Below are 22,013 nucleotides of genomic sequence, written 5' to 3' on the forward strand. Positions count from 1 at the left end.
TATAAGAGAAATACATTTGCTTCTCAGCCCTTGCGCATGTAGCAGACAAAACTGGAAGAAGGTCATATTCAGTGGTATGTATGATGTGGAGAAGAGCAGGCACTGGTAGGAGCAGGGTAGATCCCATATGGTTTGAAGGCTGCCCCACATTCAGGCGCCTGGAATAGCAGGAATTTGAGGATAAGCCAATGTTGCCATTTCACTCTAGGTTTTGACGTTCTTAACCCGGTACCAGTGAATTTGCTACCTTACCTGGCAAAAGAGACTTCCCAGATTTGATTAAGGGAGGGATCATCCTGGTGGGCCCATGTAATCACAATGGTCCTCACAAAATGGAGGCAGGAAGGTCAAAATGAGAGGGTGATGTATCCATGGAAACAAGAGATAGGCGTGATGCAGCCATGAGCCAATGAATAGCAGAAGCCTCTAGAAGCTGGAAGAGACAAAGAATGGATTCTATCCTGGAGCCACCCCTGTTGACACCTTGATTTTAACCCAATGAGACTCACTTTAAACTTTAAACTTTTGACCTTTAGAACTATAAGATAACACACCACTAAATTTGTGATAACTTGTTACAGGGGCAATAGGACACTGATAGAGCCCATAAAATTCAAATGGCTGAGAAGGCTAGAATGGTCAGGCTGCTTGTAAGAGAAGCTGACTTGCCCTCACTCCCTTTGGCATCTCTGAATTGGCATTATTTCCCAGTGAATTGCCCTTGGGAAGGACACTCTGCCTTACTCTGCACAATATAAATACAAGGTCCATCTGATACCAGATGCCTAGGTGGGCCAATCTAGAGGGTTTCATATCTGCATTTCCCATGATTTCTGGTTGATATGAGACAATGACCTGTAGTAGTCAAGTGAATATGCATGCTAGGCAAACAGAACTCTTGTTCATTTTCTTAATGTAAATCTAGTTTACTATCAGACACATATAGTGTATGTTTGGCCTAGGGTACAGTTTGCCAACTTAGATGTTAACATTGCTGGCTGCAGAGTTGTCAGGTTCTTTCTGTTTAGTTCCACTAAGAGTCTATAAATGTAACCCACAGAACTCCTCAGCACCATTAAAGATGCCAGGCACCATTAGGTGTATATTTCTGAATTAACACAGTCCTGGATCATCAAGGGTGCTTTGGAGACCTCTACGATGGTCCCACTACAATGCTTCATTTTTTGTTTCTTTTTAAAAGAAACAGATTTTGACTCCTTGATAGGTATCTATCATAAAACTCACAGGCAAATTTGGCTTCCTTCCCTCTTTCCTTTCTGGCTTCCTAGGTTGTCAAGGCAGCTTTGCAAAACCTCTTCTTTTCCCCAGTTCTACACTTTCCACAGCCTCAGGTTAGGTTTCTGAAACCTTCTCCTCTTCTCCCCACGGAACTCTTAGACACTATTCAAGATGCCACACACCATTAGACTTTACCGTCATTCTGATTTTTCCAGATAACTTCCCTGCCCTTTCTAAGGTGAAAGCAATTGCACCTCTCTGAGTGTCTCTCAGTGTTTCTCTTTGCTCGTTACCCAGATGTACAGAACAGAGGCTGAGGAAGCTGAGTAATTCTAACAACAGCAACAAAAATCTTTCCAGGAGATTAGGGCAGGAGAAAAGCTTAGAATACAAGATATTAGGGCTGGCGCTGTGGCACAGAGGGTTAATGCCCTGGCCTGAAGCGCCGGCATCCCAAATGGGAGCCGGTTCGAGTCTCGACTGCTCCACTTCTGATCCAGCTCTCTGCTATGGCCTGGGAAAGCAGTGGAGGATGACCCAAGTCCTTGGGCCCCCACCCCTACATGGGAGACCCAGAGGAAGCTCCTGGCTCCTGGCTTTGATCAGCGCAGCTGCAGCCATTGCGGCCAATTGGAGAGTGAATCATCGGATGGAGGACCTCTGTCTCTCTGTCTCTGTCTCTGTCTCTGTCTGTCTCTCTCTCTCCCCTTATTTCTCTGTAACTCTTTCAAATAAATAAATCTTTAAAAAAGAAAAAAGAATACAAGATATTAATATTGTCAATCTCTGTCAAAACTGGAAAGAAAGTAAGAGAGCACAGGTAAACATGTTTGGAGATTTAGTTTTTCCAAGAAGGAAATTATCTTGAATACTTCAGGATTTCTATTGGATGGAAACAACAGTGTTTGGCCAGAAGATGTCACTCTTCTAAAACAAATTTAGGCAGTTCCCTAGCACAGGGGGCTGGGAGAAAGTGAATCATAGTTGATAAAGATCTGCAAGGCACAGAAGTGCTGGGTAGACACGGACAGTAAGACACATGGGGTAAACTACAATCAATGGGGCCTAATATTTAGCACTTATTAATGACGCCTTTTGTCGTTTATCAATTAGCCATGCCATCTTTTTCCTTTTTACTTCCTTATTCTCCCCTATGAAGGGTCCTTATTTACTTACTTACATAAACACACAAGAATGTTTATGGGGGTTTGAGAACATATTCCACTAACCTCCCCATAAATCTTACTTATTCTGTGTTCATAGTACACTGTGCTTCTGTAATATAATTTCTTTTTTTTTATTTTAAAGATTTATTTATTTATTTGAAAGTCGGAGTTACACACAGAGAGGAGAGAAGAGGCAGAGGCTGAGAGAGAGAGAGAGAGAAAGAGAGAGGTTTTTCATCCGCTGGTTCACTCCCCAATTGGCTGCAATGGCCAGAGCTGTGCCGATCTGAAGCCAGGAGGTTCTTTCGGGTCTCCCATGTGGCTGCAGTGGCCCAAGGGCTTGAGCCATCTTCTACTGCTTTCCCAGGCAACGGCAGAGAGCTGGATTGGAAGTGGAGGAGCCGAGGGTTGAACCAGCACCCATATGGGATGCCGGCACTGCAGGTGGAGGCTTTACCAGCTATGCCACAGCGCCAGCCCCCTGTAATGTAATTTCTGACCAAAGCCACAATTCGCATATTGCTTGGTGTCTGTGGCTGACTATGTGCTCCATAAAGTTGACTCTGTCTTGTGCCTATCTAGCACATAGTCAGTACTCATAAGGAAGTAACTTTCACAAAACGTAAAATGTGTTTTCTTTGCTTTTATTCTAAAGGGTTGATGGGTTATAACTGATATTTGTTTAGTGCTTGCTTCATTAAGCCCTTACCTGCATTCCCTCACTTTTCTTATCAACTCTATGAGGCAGGTAGTTCAAGTCACAGAGTGGTTGTGTAGGGGCATGTAAATAATAAATGACACATGGTTTTGGAGGGGCTCTAATTCACTCTGGTGGTATCAACCCATCAAGATTCTTAGTAGTATGGTGTTCTATGGACCTTTAAGCACTCCATATTCTTTTTCTCTTGTTCCCATTCCAGCTCCCAGCATACACCCATAACACCCTACTGCATTTCACCCATGGATCTCAGTGATTCACTGACATTCTTGAGACCGATTAATGAGAAAAGCTGTCTCCAATTGAGGTATGAAACCATATTTTATAAACCATATGTGCATTAAAAGGGGTTTGCTCGAAGAGTGCATGGCCTACCTTGCATGAATGGCAAGTTCCCTCAGCCGGTTGTTTTACATGAGGCTTTCAAAACTGGCTTCAGGGGGCCAGTGCTGTGGCTCACTTGGTTAATCCTCTGCCTGCGGCGCCCGCAATCCCATATGGGCGCCAGGTTCTATTCCCAGTTGCTCCTCTTCCAGTCCAGCTCTCTGCTGTGGCCTGGAAAGGCAGTGGAGGATGGCCCAAGTGCTTGGGCCTGCACCCGCATGGGAGACCAGGAAGAAGCACCTGGGTCCTGGCTTCGGATCTGCGCAGTGCCGACTGTGGTGGCCATTTGGGGAGTGAACCAACGGAAGGAAGACCTTTCTCTCTGTCTCTCTCTCTGTCTATAACTCTACCTGTCAAATAAAAAAAAAAAAAGTACTGTGGGCTTTTATGGAAATATTAAAAAAAAAAAAACCTGGCTTCAGAAAACTGACTCCCAGCCAAGAAAACCAGTTAATACCAGCTATCACTTTGAGTCCTGCCTTTCCCTTGAACTCTAGAGAATGGCCTTGATCAAGGAAGGGAACCAAGTCCTGAGCTGTTGCTATTACCTAGTACCTTCCTTTGCTAGGCCAAGGGGCATGTCTTGCATTTTTATGACCACTTTAGTTTTAAGCAAACATTAGTTTTGTGGTTTTTTTCTTTTTCTTTTTTTATATTTTGACAGTGAGAGAGACAGAGAGAAAGGTCTTCCTTCTGTTGGTTCACTCCCCAAATGGCCGCCACGGCCGGCGCTGCGCCGATCCGAAGCCAGGAGCCAGGTGCTCTTCCTGGTCTCCCATACGGGTGCAGGGGCCATCCTCCACTGCCCTCCCCGGGCCACAGCAGAGAGCTGGACTGGAAGAGGAGCAACCAGGACTAGAACCCGGCTCCCATATGGGATGCGGGCGCCGCAGGCAGAGGATTAACCAAGTGAACCATGGCGCCGGCCCCACTATAGTTTTTTTTTTAAATCATCAATTCAATGTTGATGTCCTGCTAACTGGATTTAAATCATAGTCAGCACAGATAAAATGCTGACAAAAAGAGTGGCAATTTCTATCTCACTGTGAAGATGCGTCTTTTTCCAATAAAGTCTGGTACTGCTCTCATTGTTCATGACATTGGCACAGCAGGAGGTAAACACTGCTGCTGCCTAGGGGAAGAGTTATTTCTTAATGGAGATTTTGGTCTAAGAGGGCTTCTTCCTATCTTTGTTTTCTGTCTTTCTGCCCTTCCAACCCAGGCTTCTCTTACTTGCTCTATGTGGTTTTACAATGGTTGTCAGTCTTGATACTCATTTCTCAGAAAGTAAAAGGGATTCAAAAAGAATTTGTTATGTAAGTGGTACAAAACCAAACTTTGCATTTATCAGGGTCTTGAGCATAATTTGAACATGTAAACCAAGCCTTCAAATGTGTTTTGGTTGGTTCAGTGGACTTTTAAAGGTATTTGAATATAAATGTTCTTTAGAGGGGCACATGCTTCCTAGGTCAGCTACAGTCTCCGCTACCCCCTAATATCTCATGGCTGCTGCTGTTCATTTTTAGCTGCCTGACTCCGGAAGACATTTTGGACTTTTTTGTGAATGCATGTTTTTTCCCTTTGAGCTTTCTGCTAGTAATCTGTAGATGGGGCTCATTTATTGAGATACACCTTGAATCATTCCAGGGTTCCTTCCTATAAAAATGGTGCAAAAATACAACCTTTTAAATTAAGAAGTTGATTCATCTAAAGGGATAGGTTCACAGGGATAGCTCCACTCTATCCATAAAAGCAAATATCAAGTCAGTGCTATCTCCTATATGACAAGGCAACTTTCTTTTGTGTGGGGAAGTAGATACTATGGTTCTCAGCTTCTTGGAGTACAGGCTAATCTTAGTTCACATCAGGAATTATCCTTGGACCTACCTTACCCAAGGAATATCCTCCCAGAGGGTGTCTGATGAAGGAACACACAGATCACTCCCTTGTCTCACAGAGGACAGTTCTACAGGGACTCCCCCGCTCCCTATTAGGCTCTGCTGAGGCTTGCATTCCAACTGCACTGTAGGTTGACCCTTCCCCTCCACAATTCTGCTTTGCTCACCTCCTTAGGTATATTTCCTGAGAACTCTCTCCAATAAACTTTCTGCCCCGACTCTGCATCTCAGAGTCTTTTCCCAGAGAACCCAATCTAAGACAAAGAGTGGACCTAGACACAGAAAGGCTGAATGTCTTGCCTTTGCCATATCAATAGGCAAAAAATATAAAGAGTACTGGCAATAAAATGCATAAATCACATAATGTTGTCAGGGAAAGAACCTTTAGAAGCCATCTCATGCTACCCATCCTTCCTCAGATGGGGAGATTGAGACAGAGAACTGGAATGATTGGCTCAAGGTATCATTAGCTAATTGGGTGAGAAACCTTGGATCAGAACCTACCTCTTGTGGTCTAATTAGGCAGAGTACAGTATTCTAGCATTTAATCAGTTCCTAGGAAACTTCAGTAACACATGAGAGTCAAACCAACTTTAAGAATTGGGTTTTTAAGCCTATACTCTATGGATAATGCCTCATGGTGAACTTCTGCAGTAAGAAGCCACTGGACCTTCTGAATGGAACCCTCAACTATAGAGAAGCCAGGTCTGAATCAGGGGTGGTAGTATACTTTATTAGCAAACAGTACCATACAGGCAAATCTCACTTTGATGACGAAGCAGACACATGGGCATACTCCCACATGTAGCACTGGGGACAAACTTCAGACACAGAACATTAGACACCAAGTTTACAAACTAAACAGGGTTTACAATCCTTCAATATTTTATCCTTCAGTGGAGTATGAGATCTTATTTAGCAGTCAGTTGTGACAAACAGATGAAATTTTAAAATCTAATTCTCAACCTAACTCTGGAATGAGGCCAACTCAATCTTCAGAACTGTGAAGCGGATGCCTTATAGAGCCAAACTCTATCAGCATCTTACACTGTCTTTTGTCTCTCTGGTTGGGAGAGAAGATCAATGGTATCTTCATAATGGATGACCCTCACACATGGTGGGAGTTCTCAGCTCTGATTTCATGTTTAGGCAGATCTGGACTGGCATTCATTTTGATACCCAAATCTGTAGCTGAATAGAATTGATCTAAGTAGGATCAATCAACTGGTTTTCTAAAAAGTTGGAGAAGATAGTAAATGGCACACTCTGGAGTATTTCAACATGCAAGACTTACATATGTTACCAACTTGATTACTGTTAAAACTGTTACCAGTTCAGAAGTTTAAATAAGCACTTCCCAAGAGGTGTGTCAGGACTGGGTTAATCAGTAAGTGAACAGAAAAACTACATGAGATTAGAGATGAGATTTCTCAAAGCAGTTTGATATAATGTTCAGCAACTCCTTATGGTACTGGAGTATATCCAAGATGTTACAGAAACTCCTAAGTTAGCTAAAATACTTTTGAATTGCAAGAGAAAGAAAGAGTGGCAGAAAAATCCAGCTCTTTGCTCTTAGGATAGGAAAAACTTTGGAAGACCTGAAGTCCTCATATCCAGGGTCCAGAGACTAACATTTGCATTTCTGATAAGGTTAATGGAGTAATATACTTGGTTTGGCTGGTTTCCTCTGGTACTCTTTAATTCTCCTTAAATAAAAATATATATATTTTTTAAAAGAACTATTTTATGATTGAATTTTTTGGCAGGAGCTTTAAAAAAATTTGGCAGTTTTTAAAATGGCCAAGGTAAGAAGTGGGCACTGGTCTGGGCCCATATTACTCCTAAGATAGAGAACATAGTCTTCAGATATAAAATCACTCAATTTTGCTTCTGATATAAAATTTAGTAAATGAAGCAAATTGAGGTTATCATATAGAGCCCTAATTTCCTTTCTGTATTGAGTCTTCATGAATAACAATCACAAATTTATCATGTATATTTCAGCACTCATTTGAGAGAAATTGGAATGCTAATATTTATGCAAAGTAGCCATGCTGAAGACATATGCAAGTTAAGAGATATAATTCCATGGTCATAGGAAAAAAAAATATGACCCTAAGGGCCTTCAGACAACTGGGGGCTACCTGAGAAAAAGGAAATACAGCTTTCTTGACATTGTCATAAAATGCTGTCACTGACAAGGACTGACTGCTGTCTGGCCACCTTCAAGGCAGAAGAGAAGATGCCCATTGTAGCTGGGCTCACAGGAGGCTGGTCAGGGAGGCCTCCTAGAGGACAATTTTGCTGCTCTAGTATGCTGCTCATCTTGGGTGGTGCACAGAAGTTCCAACAAATCCATTTCATTATAACTCAGTAAGTACTCTCCTCTGGAAGAAGTCAAAGAAGAAAACATACAAATAGGATAGAGTGCTGAACCTAGGTGTCTAGAAAATTCCAGGAATTAGAAGTGGCAAGGGGATTCCTGAGGCAGCAGCCTACAAGATGTCCCCATCGTAGACTTAGGGCCTGCATGTCCCTACCCCATTCTGTTTCATTTACTATTTCCTAATCCAAAGTAGGAGCTGCTCGCTTCAGGAAGCTATGAGCCTCCAGGCTCTGCACCAATGCATCGCAATTGTTTAAGGACAGAAAAAGGTCAGTCACAGGCTGGGTCTTAACCTACTCCACCTTGACAGGGAGAAAGTTGAACATTTTATTTCTGAAATTATTAGATACTTCACATTGATGGAAGAAAAACGGGACACAGAAATTGTTTCTGAGGAGTACTTCAACTTTAACATTTTGAAATTAAGAGGCAATCAGAAAGTTTTATCAATCAACACGAGTTAGTCTACATAAATAAGGTAGAACTGGATCTTGCCAAAATGAATTATATGGTTCTTTGGGTGGATTTTACATTAACACAGACTGAGACTAAAATGCAAATGATTAAATCAAGTGTACTTAAAAATGGCCCAATGATACAGCCTACAATTGGCCAACATTTTTTTATGGTTTGGGCAGGACTAAGCAGAATGCATGAGGCTGAAATGTTAGGGCCGTGGCAGTAGCTTCCACTTGTACAGGACAAAACACAGAGTGGTTACTGATGTAGAAACCCCAATGATCTTCAGGAGGCCAGGAACAGATGGTAAATTTCTTTCCAGGAAGGTAGGTATGATTTCTAATGATGGAACATCCTAGATAAATGAATAGAGACCATTAGCAAGAGACTTTTATGCTATCCAGGAGGAATAAAACATATCTGTAAAATCAGTGCATGGCTTTGCCTTTAATATTTACATCTATGATTAAACTAGAGGCTAGAATAAGAGAAATGTGAGTTTTATGTGCCATGACTAGTCTATGGAGATAAGAGATGCTGAACTCACCTGTGATTCTGGTTCTGGCACCCATATATCTTTTTTGGCTACTTTCCCCAGAGCATTCAAAATCTGAAAAGAAAATGTGACCATGGTATTATGAAATAAAGTTGTATAGTTTCAACAGATCCAAAACCCTGTAGGCCACAAATGAGCATCAAGAGGGAGGGACAGAGAAATGGACATAAGATTCTATCAGGGTAAAGAACTAACCGAATGGATGAAGAAAAGGTGGTATGTGCATACAATGGAATCTCTTCAGGCATCCGAAAAGGATGAAATGCTATCATCTGTGGCAGCATGAATGAGTCAGGAGGATGCTATGTGAAGTGAATAAGCTGGTTACAGAAAGACAAATACCACATGTTCTTCCTCATATGTGGAAGCTAAAAAAGTTGATCTTATATTCTCTTAGAAATAGAGAATAGAAAAGGTCACCAGACACTGGGAAGGGTAAAGAGTAGGGGGTATTGGAAAGGATGGGTAATGGGTACCAAAATACAGTTAGATAGGAGTAAGTTCTAGTGTTCTATAGCACAGCATGGTGACTACAGTTAACAATACTTTGTTATGTATTTCAAAATGCTATGAGGTGATAGAAATACCCATTATCCTGATGTGATCTTTACATATTGTATACAGTATTGAAATATCATATAGTACTCCACAAATATGTACAATTTTTTACATGTCAGTTTTTTAAAAAGTAAAGTTTCAACCTCACATGTGTCATCAATGTACCTTACAAAGGAAAGGAAAAGTTAGAAGGATCAGATGGTAAAAACACTGCTGTGCTTGAGGGGGGCAAGTGCCTCAACTTCCTCCCTTACCTCTCGAGCAGCTCGCTCCCCAGCCTCCACTGCGCCTTCCATGTAACCACTCCATTGTGTGGCTGTCTCTGTACCAGCAAAGTAAATCCTGCCCACGGGCTGGCGAATTACCCTTAAAGGGAACAAAAATGTCACACAGAGATACCTGGGAAAGCACTGAGGGAAAATGAGCCAATCACTGCCCTCATTTACTCCACAGAACATAGGAAAACTCCATTGTTGAAAAAACAGCCAGGGTGGCAAAAAAAAAAAGACCTAAATGAAAGATCTCTGTGAGTGAGATCCCAGCAGAAAGAATGGGCCATCAAAGAAGCAGGTATCTTTCTCTGAAGGGAGGAGAGAACTTCCACTTTGACTATGACCTTGTCTAAATAAGATCGGAGTTGGCAAACTCAAGAGGCTTCCGTAGCCTGGGCAACTCATGACAAGAGCCTAGGGTAATTACTGACGCCATAAACAAGAGTGTCAATTGTTAAATCAACAACAGGAGTCACTGTGCACTTACTCCCCATGTAGGATCTCTATCCTTAATGTGTTATACAATGTGAATTAATGCTATAACTAGTACTCAAACAGTATTTTACACTTTGTGTTTCTGTGTGGGTGCAAACTGTTGAAATCTTTACTTAATATATACTAAATTGATCTTCTGTATATAAAGATAATTGAAAATGAATCTTGATGTGAATGAAACGGGAGAGGGAGTGGGAGAGGGGAGGGTTGCGGGTGGGAGGGAAGTTATGGGGGGGAAAAGCCATTGTAATCCAAAAGCTGTACTTTGAAAATTTATATGTATTAAATAAAAGTAAAAAAAAAAAAAAACAGCCAGGGCGACGCCACTCCAGGTGGCAGGGTGCTCCTTTGTTTCATAGCAGCCTGCACACAAGGATCTGAACTTTCCAAGCCAAGGAGCACAGGGGTGTCAGATTATCAATCACCAAAAGGTAATGCTGACCTTTTCCAAGCCAGCCAGAACTGGAATAGAACATGCATTCAATACACAGATGTATTTTCTGTATGTTCCTGCTTGTGGTCCATTCTACTTATCTACACTGTCTTTCTGAGCTTCCCACAGGGCAGCAAAGCCCAGCCATGTGGGCATTCTCAGTGTCTCAGGAGGAAATGCAGTGGTGAGTGGCTAGGAAAGGAGATCAATGGTAATTTCTGGTAAAGGGGAGACTGGAGGGATTATATAGATGTGTCCCCTTAAAAGACAACCTCTGGTGGTCAGTGCTATGGTGTAGTGGGCTAAGCCTCCGTCTGCAGCACTGGCATCCCATATGGGTACCAGTTCTAGTCCTAGCTGCCCTCTTCTGATCCAGCTCTCTGCTATGGCCTATGAAAGCAGTAGAAGATGGCCCAAGTACTTGGGCCCCTGCATCTGCGTGGGAGACCCAGAAGAAGCTCCTGGCTCCTGGTTTCAGAACGGCCCTCCTCTGGCCGTTGTGGCTGTTTGAGTGAACCAGTGGACGGAGACCTTTTTCTCTGTCTCTCCCTCTCTCTGTCTGCAACTCTACATCTAAACTAACTAACTAACTAAATAAATAAATAAATAAAATCTTATATAAAAAAAGACAACCTCTGGGGCCAGAGTTGTGGCATACTGGGTAAAGCAATTCCAGTATCCCATATGGGCTGCTGTTTGAGTCCTAGCTGCTCTGCTTCCTATCCAGGTCCTTGCTAATGGCCTAGGAAAGCAGCAGGAGATGGCCCAATTGCTTGGGCCCCTACCACTCATGTGGGAGACCTGGAAGCTCCTGGTTACTGGCTTCGTACCAGCCCAGCTCCAGCCATTGCAGTCATTTGGGGAGTGAACCAGTGCATAAACAATCTCTGTCTCTTCCTCTCTCTCTGTAACTCTGTTTTTCAGACCAATAACTAAATATTTTAAAAAAAGAGAACCTTTGTGTAGCTGGTTTCTATGAACCTATTTAGGGACTGGCTGGAGGGCAAGGAAATGCCAGAGAGAAGCAAGGAAGGGCTGGGCTGAATGGGCAAGTGTTCTCTCCAACTGCCTATGCATGGATTCCTGTCACATCTCTAGTCACTTTCATGAAGTCTTCCAAACTGCACTCCCATTCTCACCCCTATCCCAAGGCCTTCACCTCAGCCCAGTCCCACTGGTATACCTTTTTCTAGTTCAGGACCCCTGGGCTTCATCTATTTCTGATCCTACTCCTATTTTCTAGACTTCTCCTTTGATTCCATTACTAAACCACTTCATCAATTCTGTTATCACTAACAAAGGGTATTTAATTCAATGAAGAAAAAAAGACAAGTAAAACCCTCCTATAAGGAAAGGGTTGACAAATACCTCTTCCTTCTCGATGGACAAATGTGACTTTGCATTAACTTTCTAGCTCTGTTCCTTGGAAACAAGGTGTAGGTATAATACCACCTATGTGACCAGGCAACAGTGCTTATGCTAAAAATGCCTCTCCCTACCCCTATATTGGTAAACTGCATCAAGACTTGTAGGGCTACCATTGAATCATAAGTACCTGGTAGGAAGCTATCCCTTTGGACTTCCCTGAGTTTGGTGTTCTTGTAACTGAACAAGTGATCCTGGACAGTATGCCTATGAGACAGTGTGTCTCAAGCTTATGGAGCAAGGGTTTTTAAAGTTAAGGTGGACTCCTCTACCCTGAGTGGATCCCATATCCTCAAAACTTAGCTGTATACAGTAAGAACTGCTCCCTCTGAAGAATTAATGCTCTGTTGGAAAGACAGGTGTATTGGATGAACACATCCAATATCTCTTTGTGTACACTGGTGCCAAGGAGCCTAGGATAGTCTTGTGAGAATACATGTTGAGTTGAGCTCCAAAAGGCCTTCTGGAGGCCACTGCAGCTTCTCTCATTCCCACAAGTACTGCTGACATCTGAAGTCTCCTCCTCCACCTCAGCGTTCTGCTATTGCTCTATGTGCCAGTGGCCATGGTTCTATGTACTAACTTCCTTATTTTCCTATGGACATCCAGAAATATGCAAATTGACTATCTGGGATATTAGAAATAGGAATGCTGACTACTAGTTCCAGGCTTCCCATTGAACTTTGTTCCTTTTTCTAAGGGTGGTACAGGTCTTGTATTAGTGGAGTGCTTGTGTAGTACCTTCCATATTGAGTCATGATGCCTGGGGGGAAGTAGGCTGTGTAGCAGCCCCCGGAATACTGTTCTTCACACCAGTTCTTCTCTTCATAATGCACCGGCTGCAGTTTAGTGGATAGACAATTGCAAAGAGAAAATAAAGATGAAATGCTGCCAGTCAACAATGGAACCTCTTGTGTGTTTTACTTTAACAGAAATTAGCAAATGCCAAAATATATATGCTTTGATTTTCTCAAGCTCTTGATGAGGGGAGACATGAAGTTTTTATAGCTAAGCCCACAGGAAACCCCACCAACAATCAGCTTGTAGGAGGGTCTACTTGAATCTTTCAGAACCCCTTCTCTATGCTGGAAACAGGAATGACGGGAATACCGCTATGAAGGGAACAATTAATATAAAAAATATTTCCTAGCGGGCATGACAAAATTTTCTCTGATTTCCCTAACACTAACATTTTGAAGGTTTATTATTTGAGCAGTTCAGATACAAGCTCCTGTAATGGTCCCTGCTATCAGCAGGTTCTTCAGAAATAATTTCATTCTCCTAATCACTTTCAGTAGTGGACTAAAAGCTGAAATTCCTAAATGAGTTGTGAATTGAATCTATACATGGAAAAATAAATTGGTATGACTTGGACTTGGGAAGATAGTCTAGATTCAGGGTATTTTCTCATGTATGTACCACTGTGTCTTCAGCAACAAATGATGACATATTTCTGGGATTTTATTTTGCAGCAGGCAGTTGACCCCAATATCAAGGGTAGGACCTCTGTTTTGGGAACCATTCTCACTCATCTTTGACATAATCCCTGCAGCTCCAGGCTCTGATCACAGTTGGCTGCCAGTTATCCAGTGGATACTTAAACAGTCCAAAGGAGCCACTGTGTCAGAAATTCCATGCACCTGAAACCAGCTTTTAATGGCCTTTTGTGATTGTTGAAGTTAATCCTCCAAGTTAAGCATAACCCTTTATACTCTCCTCATAAGACTGTCAGAAAACCAGAATCTGCTTTGCTTTACCACTTAGAGCAAGCAGAGCTGAATGTGCTAGGGATTAATGCCAGGGCTTTCTTACTTGTAAAGCTTCTTCTGATCCCAGCACTCTAGCATACAGTTCACAGATTTTCCGCTTCCTATAAAATAAGAACCAAAAAGTGTTAGGGAAGTAATAAGCTGTTGAGTATAGAATAAACTTAGTGAGTTCTAGGACTCCTGCTAAAGAACCAGACTGAATACTGAAAAATTAATATCAATGGCTTTATGTAACTATACAAAATGAACAGTTCAATGAATCTCCATATTCAAATTGACTTTCATTTTTTTTTAAAAAAAGATTTTATTTATTTGAGAGGTGGAGTTTTACACAGTGAGAGGGAGAGACAGAGAGAAAGGGCTTCCTCCCACTGGTTCACTCCCTAAATGGTGTCAACGGCTGGAGCTGTGCCAATCTGAAGCCAGGAGCCAGGAGCCAGGAGCCAGGAATTTCTTCTGGGTCTCTCACGTGGGTGCAGGGGCCCAAGGACTTGGGCCATATTCTACTGCTTTCCCAGGCCATAGCAGAGAACTGGATTGGAAGAGGGGCAGCCGGGACTAGAACCGGTGCCCATATGGGATGCCGGTGCTTCAGGCCAGGGCTTTAACCCACTGTGTCACAGCGCCAGCCCCCAAATTAACTTTCTATGCCTCAATATGGTCATTTGATCAGAAGACTCAACAAAATTTTCCTTCTTTTTTACATTTTTGCCTTTTATTATCCAATATCGTATCAATTTGAGATAAAAATAGCAAAAATAAATATAATTATATTTAGTTCAGTCTTAAGAACTGATTTTAGATAATTTTTCTGGAATATGTAGAATTCCAGAATGAATTATTTTATGTCTATAGTACATATAGACTGTGCCTTACACCTATCCTATATTTGTCTATTAAATATACAGCTAATTTAATCTTCTGAGTGTAATATAAGATATAGTTTAAATGTATAAAACTACTCTAAACTATATGTTAAAGGCTAACAAGCAGTATTTGTTAAAAAATATGGCAAAGATAATTCAAATGTGTTAACAATTAAATTAGAAAATATTTTTTAAATATGCCCCTAATTTTTCTGAATACTGTGGGACAAAACATAATCATAGAAATGTATCTAAATTTTTAAATTTACACTAGTCATATACCTTTTAGAACTTCTATATCACAGGTACAAAGTCAGAAGGAAAATGTGGAATTAGAAGCATGGCTTATTGCTACCATTTTCACATGGAAGGTTTCAGGGAGAAACAAATGCCACTCCTGAAATAATGTCACACAGCATTAGGTAGATGTTTAAATTCGAGGATAGAAAGGAAAAGTTTGGTTTCCTTCAAAGAGTTGTTCATACTACACATCAAAAATCATAAGTAAAAGAGGCACGCATTTAGCTCAGTTGTTAAAATGCCACTTGGGATGCCTGCATCCCGTTATTAGAGTGCCTGGCTTTGATTGCTGGCTCCATTTCTGGTTCCAGCTTCCTGCTAATGCACATACTCAGTGGCAGCCAGTGACAGCACAAGTTTGCGTCCCTTCTCAGGGTAATGGTTCAAGTATTTGGGCCTCTGCCACCTATGTGGGAGATCTGGGTTGAGTTCCTGGTTCCTGGCTTTGGCTTGGTCCAACAACAACCATTGTGGGTATTTGGGGGAATGAACCAACAGATGGGCGATCTCTGTCTCTGTCTCTCTACATATCACTGCCTTTCAAATTAAAGAAATACATAATTTTTTTAAAAAGAGAAAAACATGTAATTCTTAAACACCCTTTCAGGGATTTTGATACAATAAGTTCTGTGAAGCTCTGCTCTTGTCAATGGCAATTTCAGTAAGGGTTTTGCCTTCCTAAAACTTTTAAGACATTCAGCCACCATGTGGAATCATAACCAAATGTCTATCCCCAGGCTGCTATTTATTTTACTATTAATAAGGAAGGCAAGCAGGAAATCCAAAAGAAAATGTCAAGCTTAGTGTGGCATAATGAAAAAAGTGTATATTATATGCTAGTCCTGGTTTCTATGGTTGGAAAGTATGTGTCCTTCCAAAATTCCTATGTTGGAAATTAACCCCCAATGTGATGGTTTAATGAGGCAGGAACTTTTAGAAAGTTATTAAGTCACAAGGACTCCTCCATTCAGCTCACATTTTCTGTTATTTTTCTCTATTCACCTTACAGAGAAACCCTACCTCTCAACTACTGCAAATGAACACAAATATATAAAATTAAATTAATATATGCATATGGACAAGGGTTGGGTTGCAAAGGCAACAGCAAGATATAGAAACATTGATTTGTTGGCATTTTGAGAGTATCTGTGAAGTATTTTGCTTTCCCGATGGTATTCTATTGTTGTCTGTGTGACAAACAAAATACAAGCTGACCTTCCATCTATTTTTCAGATATAAAGTCTTACCTGATTTCCTTATGAAGCTTGGCAAGCCGATCAGCTTTACGGGCAAGGATGAAACTATAGAGAGAGGTTACATTTGAATGATTAGGTCACTGCCCTTCTTTTGCAAGTGTTTGTATCTCTACCCACTCAGCATTAAAGAACTCTCCTAGATCCTCCCCTCTCCCAGAGTAAATGCCATGTAGTCTTTAGCTGACTGCTGTGTCCAAAACCCCTGTTAGGTTATGGGCCCCTAAATGATAGGTCATCTCCATGTCAATATTAGACTCCCAAAGTTTAATACAGTTTTTGACATACAGTAGGAAATCAAATGTTGGATGAATCAATGTTGTGCTAAATGATTATTCTGGTAGACGGTTGACTTCTGCCAAATACTTGCTCAAAGCTGGGAAAACAAATACAAATATGTGTCTGAAGTAGATGCCATGATAGGCTCCTCACATCCCTCTTCAGGACCAGGTACTCAGTACCCTTACCTCACAGCTGAAACTTACCCCAGAAATCTTACTTGGCAGCAGAGAACTGCCTGCTTCAAGGCCCTCCCCAGAGGCAACTGGCACCAGTGACTTTGGGTCAGTTTAGGACAACTCTGAAGGACTATCAGCTCTGGAGCTTCCCATGGTCTGAGGCCTTTGTTGGGACAACATTAGAGCCTAACTTCTCCCTGTGTCTGGTCCTGATTCCTTCTGTTGTCATAGGTAATAATCCCCAGACTACTTCCCAGTAAACCTCCTGATCCCAAATCTCCATCTCCAAGTCAGCTTCCTGGGAAACCAACCTAACATAGTCCCCAAATAAAGCATCTTCGTAAAACTCAGTCATAATCTGTCTGCTTCCCTTTAATCAAATAGATTCTATTTATTACGCTAGCATTAATAACTGTATATTTTAAAGAATTGAATCATGACATAAAATCCTTAATTATACTATTATTAGAAAGCTTTCAAAAATTCAAATGAGCTAAAGGACAATGAAATGATTTCTTCAGTGGAAAATAGTTTTTAAGTTGTAATTCTTTTTTTCTAGACCCAACAGACAAATAGATCAGGGCTGAGAATGCAAGGGCTGAAAGTAGATATTTCCTCCTCTCCACCCCAAAATTAAACTGTTACTCAATTGATTGGCAATGCTTTTAGGGCTGTTATTTGAAAATATTCTATGATACAAAGACACAAAATATGTTAATCCCGAGAAGAGTTAGAATCTATGGATTATTTAAGAAATCTGAACTACTTAACATTATGGGATAGTCATAATTTTGCTTAACACATCAAGTTGTGGCTCACTATTAATTTTAGTTAAATTTTAGGTTTATGCAAGAATCACTAAGTTTAGATATATGCAGTATTTAAAAGAAAATCACCAATATTTGATGAAAGATTAAGTGATTTATCCGAAGAGCTTTTTAGTGCTAGCTATTTCTGTAAACATCTCAAGTCATGACTGAAATAACCTCTTTTATCTCATTCTAACAACGGACAAATATCCTTTGACTGTCTTTGATGTTTTATTGTAGAAATTAAAAAAGCTGGCTGGCTTTGTATTGGGGATATTTCACAGTTCTAAAGTACAAGGTCCTTTCCAGTTCCCAAAAGATGTCGGTTATTACAAACACAGTACTGGGCATTACCACTCCTATCTTTGAGGCCAAGAGCAAAAAGCAGAGTGGGATCATATATTCCCAAGGCTTTCATTATCAAGAGGCAATTGTGATAAAATAGGGGAGAAGTTGGTAAACCAGTATGAAGGGGAAAAATAAGCTTTTCCCTCATCCCTCATAAATTCATAGTTGGGACAGACTTCTGCAGCAAAAGAGAAGTTAACAAGAAAACGTTTATTAATGCATGCAGTGCACAGCACATGGGAGAAACCTCAGTGAAAAGTAACTCAAGGCAGTGGTTTAGGAATGCAGCTAATATAGTACATCCAACAAAGAACAATAAATTTTAGAGAAGTGACAAGACAAAGGAAAGCAGTCCCAGGCTTCCAAAGGCAGGAAACTGTGGGAAGGTAAATATCTGGAAAGGCACTAATGGAGTAAAATCTGCTCTGCCTTCTTAGAGCTAATAAAGGGTTGTCTCCAATACAGGAGAATTTACATCTTACATCCTATATGTAGATGGGAAATGGGGGAGGAGAGAAACACCTTTTCTCTCTGTAAATTTCTGTCCTGTTTTTAGATGAGCAGAGGGAAGACAGAGAGCTTTCTCCCCACCCCCAACTTAATTGTCTTCAGCTCAACAATCCTCAATATTTTGGGGAGGCATGTTTTAGTTTCCCACAGGTAATTTCAGTTAGACAGGAGCAATAAGTTCTGGTGATCTGTTTCAAAGCAGGATGACTAGTTAATACTAATATACTGTATATTTCAAAAACAGTTAAAATGGTGGATTTTACATGTTCTAACTATAAAGAAATGATAAATATTTGAGGTGATAGACATCCTAATTAGCCTGATTTGATCATTCTACAGGATATACATATATTGAGACATCACATTGTACCCTATAAATTATTATTTATCAACTGCAAAGAAAGCTAATGAATAAATGCAGATTAGAACATCATTCTCTAGGAGCTACCTAAATAACCCCATTGACATCTGGAAGGGTCCTGCTATACATATCACAGTAAATAATGCCAAATAAATGAGAAAGGCATATGTCACCCAAGGAAAAGGAAGCATCTATGTTCTTCCATTCAGAGTTAGATTAGTCTTATCTAACATTCTGCTGGAACCTGTACCCTAGTCTCTTGCTTTTATCTGGAATAGAGCAGCTAATGCTAAACTACCAAAAACAACGTATAGCCTTTCTTTCCCTATGTAGTTAGAGGTAAAGGGGATGCGTTATTCCTATGGTCATTATATTGTAAGCACCTGCCCATCTCAGGGAAGCTGGTACTATTTCTCATCTTTTACAGTCAGTGAAGTGGTTATAAAATGTATTGTTAGCAGTCCATTAGCTCAGTCTGCTTTCTAAATCCCTTTGGACATGGGTCTGCTGTTTTGGACTCTGGAAATTTCCTTCAACGATATGATATGCATGAGCTCACCTCTCCCTCTGGCAAGAGGCATGCATTTCCCAGGAGCAAAGAGGAAAACACTGGTGTCTAAAAGTCGCTGGACTCCACTGAAGCTGTGTTATTTTGTGAAGGTATGGTAGAAAAAAATAACTTTTGTTTGCATAGTTTTTGAGGAGGGCCAAAGGGAAGGCAACTGGGAGGCTGGGCTCTCCTTAGCAGGTCCTTTGTAAAGGGTCTGTTTCTCTTTCTGGATTCCTAGCTCCCAACAGGCAGAGCAACTGTGTGTTGGGATGAGCGGAGAGAAGGGCTCTCCTCTACTGTACACAGAACCATCCTGCACCATCTCTGTACTTCCACAGGTAAGGGAAACACTGTTGGTGAAGGGTAACTATGGAGAAGCCAATCAGAAAATTCATGCTATCCACTCAAGGCCTGGCTCCACTCTGACCTGTGCTTTCGAATTGGCCAGCCATCTTCTACCCCAGGGTAACAACTAACATTTTCTATGTGTCAGATATTTTAAATGGAGGAAAAAGTCAATTTTTGGAAACCTGAACTGATAGGTTTTATAGGATAAAGTGAAACCAACCTGCTTATTAATATTTCTTAAATTAATAAGCTGTGTGGGTTCTTGCCATGAATTCAGAGAAGAATTCTGAATACTGGCTCAAACAGACCAGATGACATGGTAAGTTTTTTAAGCTTTTATTCAGTGAGAGAAATGCATAGGAGAGTGAGGGCTCTATCTAAAGGAGAAAGGGAAGTCTGGAAATTAAGTTGGAATCCATACCAAGCAGAAAGCAGGCCAAGAGCCACTTGCAGCAAATGTTTGGTTATGAGCAGTTACTAGCAGCTTATCACGGGCAGTGAATGGAAGGCAGAGAACTGGAGGCCAGAAGGCCATGCACCCCAAAGGCACAGGGCAACAAGGGGATCCAGGGCAGTGAAGGAAAATAAGGGAAGGGCCCACTATCCTCCATGCCTTTTATCCACTTCCAAAGGGGAGTGGTTAATTAGTCTGATTGGCAGGTGGGTGTGCAGGTGTGGTTAGGTAGGGGCATGAGATCACACAGGGGGCATGGTGGAGACTGTGGTCTCCAGCTTACAGACCTCATCAATTTTATCCTAACTGCCTGCCTACATTATTAGCAGTCAGTTTTCATTCCAGAATGGGTGCAAACATTCTGTCTCTAGGCAAATTTGGCTATCATATCATCTGTCCAGCTGTTTTTTTTTTACTTCCTCAATACATAAATTGTATGGGAGAAAAAAAATGATGTGCACAAGCACAAGGTAGTGTTAATTTTGGTAAAGTTTCCCAGTGTTCTCATACCACCCACAAACATTACTATAATATTTTAATCCATGGAAATATAATACAGTTTTATAGGGTTATTTATCATTGTCCTAACTCAATTCCAAAACAATATACTTGGCTAGGTTCTATACCAATCTACCAATACAATCTGGAAAATGAAGAATTCCTTGCTCTAACTTACCCCATTATGGCAGGCAGTGATCCATCTGGCTTGGTGTCATCCAGGGTTATTGAAATTGGAGCTTCTTCATCTTCAATGATCATGCAACCACAGTAATCTTAACCAGGACAAATTAATAGGAGATTGACACCAATGGCATCAGAGGCATTGATATACATACAAAACACATATGAACTATTTTGCTATAAGGAAGGTGAATCTTAAACAATTGGTATTTGCCCTAAGCCTAGAAGCTACTTCCTGTTGAATATACCCATTTGCTAAACAAGGATGTCTATTTACCACCATACATGGAAAACAACCCATCTCTATCACTTTTACATAAAGGGCTTATGACCAATGCTTGGCAAAGAAAGGTACGACGGTCTTGGATCCCAAAGTATATGGGGGACAAAGTAGGATGTGTCAGAGGGAATCATCTCACCAATTATCAACCCTGAAGGAATAACATGAGCAGAAGGCTTTTTAACAGGAGTCACCATATCTCATGACCCTACCAAGTCTCAGATTACAACACCCTAATGGTGGGTATTACTGTTAATACTTTACATTTAGAGACTGATATTAGTAAGCAAGTGCAGTCCAGGATGTTTGACTTCAAAGCAATGCTCTTTCCACAATGTCCCTTGGCCTTACTTTGTTTATGAAGAATAAGTAGTAGGACAAATGCCAGGAGCTAGGGCAATGGTGGCACCACAACTGGTATGACCTCCTCCTTCCCTCCTACTGTCAACAAGTATCTTTGGGGTAATTTTGTGTTGACAGAGCTATGAGGAAATCAACAGAATAATATTTCTGATCCTTTCACTATCAATTTGAAAACAATGATTTTTTTTGTTTAGAGCCTTTTGCTCAATATTCCTAAAAGAACACAGTTCCTTCACTTAATGCAGTTTAAATATGAATAAGAACCACCTACCCTTCTTCTTCCAGAAGGCCTCTTTGTAATACATCATACACTTAATGATAGCTCCCATGGGAAGACGTTGAATTAGTTGGTTTCTCTCTGGTGGAAGTTCTGGTTTGAAGTGGATTTTAGCAGTCAAGGTTGGAGGGATGGCACTAAGTACATATTTGCACTAAAATACACATAAGCAAAATATCATGTTAAGTAGTGAGCTACAGTTCTTGCAGAGGGCATGAAAATCATCTTTATTATTTTGAATGACATCGAGCAATAACCACATACAAAATGAGGCAACAAAACAAAGAGTTAGGTCAATCGATGCTGGTAATTTGGGAAACTGAGGCAGAAACATGCCAGCATTAATTATGCCATTGCTTGGATTATATTTGATTAGAAACTGCAGAAGACACAAGGC

At 41.0% G+C, this 22,013-nt stretch overlaps 1 protein-coding gene across 1 annotated transcript in view; it reads right to left on the reverse strand.

Moving 5' to 3' along the window:
* Positions 1–8,039: 8,039 nt before the first annotated feature.
* Positions 8,040–22,013, reverse strand: part of MAOA (monoamine oxidase A) — a 68,367-nt gene continuing 54,393 nt past the window's right edge. Inside the window, exons 8-15 of the mRNA XM_062183328.1 lie at positions 21,611–21,770; positions 20,692–20,788; positions 16,172–16,225; positions 13,802–13,859; positions 12,731–12,828; positions 9,619–9,730; positions 8,798–8,860; positions 8,040–8,605 (exon numbers count right to left, since the gene is read on the reverse strand). Of these exons, the coding sequence (XP_062039312.1) occupies positions 8,459–8,605; positions 8,798–8,860; positions 9,619–9,730; positions 12,731–12,828; positions 13,802–13,859; positions 16,172–16,225; positions 20,692–20,788; positions 21,611–21,770 (789 nt within the window). The 3' untranslated portion in view covers positions 8,040–8,458. The remainder of the gene's footprint in view (positions 8,606–8,797; positions 8,861–9,618; positions 9,731–12,730; positions 12,829–13,801; positions 13,860–16,171; positions 16,226–20,691; positions 20,789–21,610; positions 21,771–22,013) is intronic.

This window comes from Lepus europaeus, chromosome X, assembly GCF_033115175.1.
Source record: "Lepus europaeus isolate LE1 chromosome X, mLepTim1.pri, whole genome shotgun sequence".
Classification (NCBI taxonomy): Eukaryota; Metazoa; Chordata; class Mammalia; order Lagomorpha; family Leporidae; genus Lepus; species Lepus europaeus.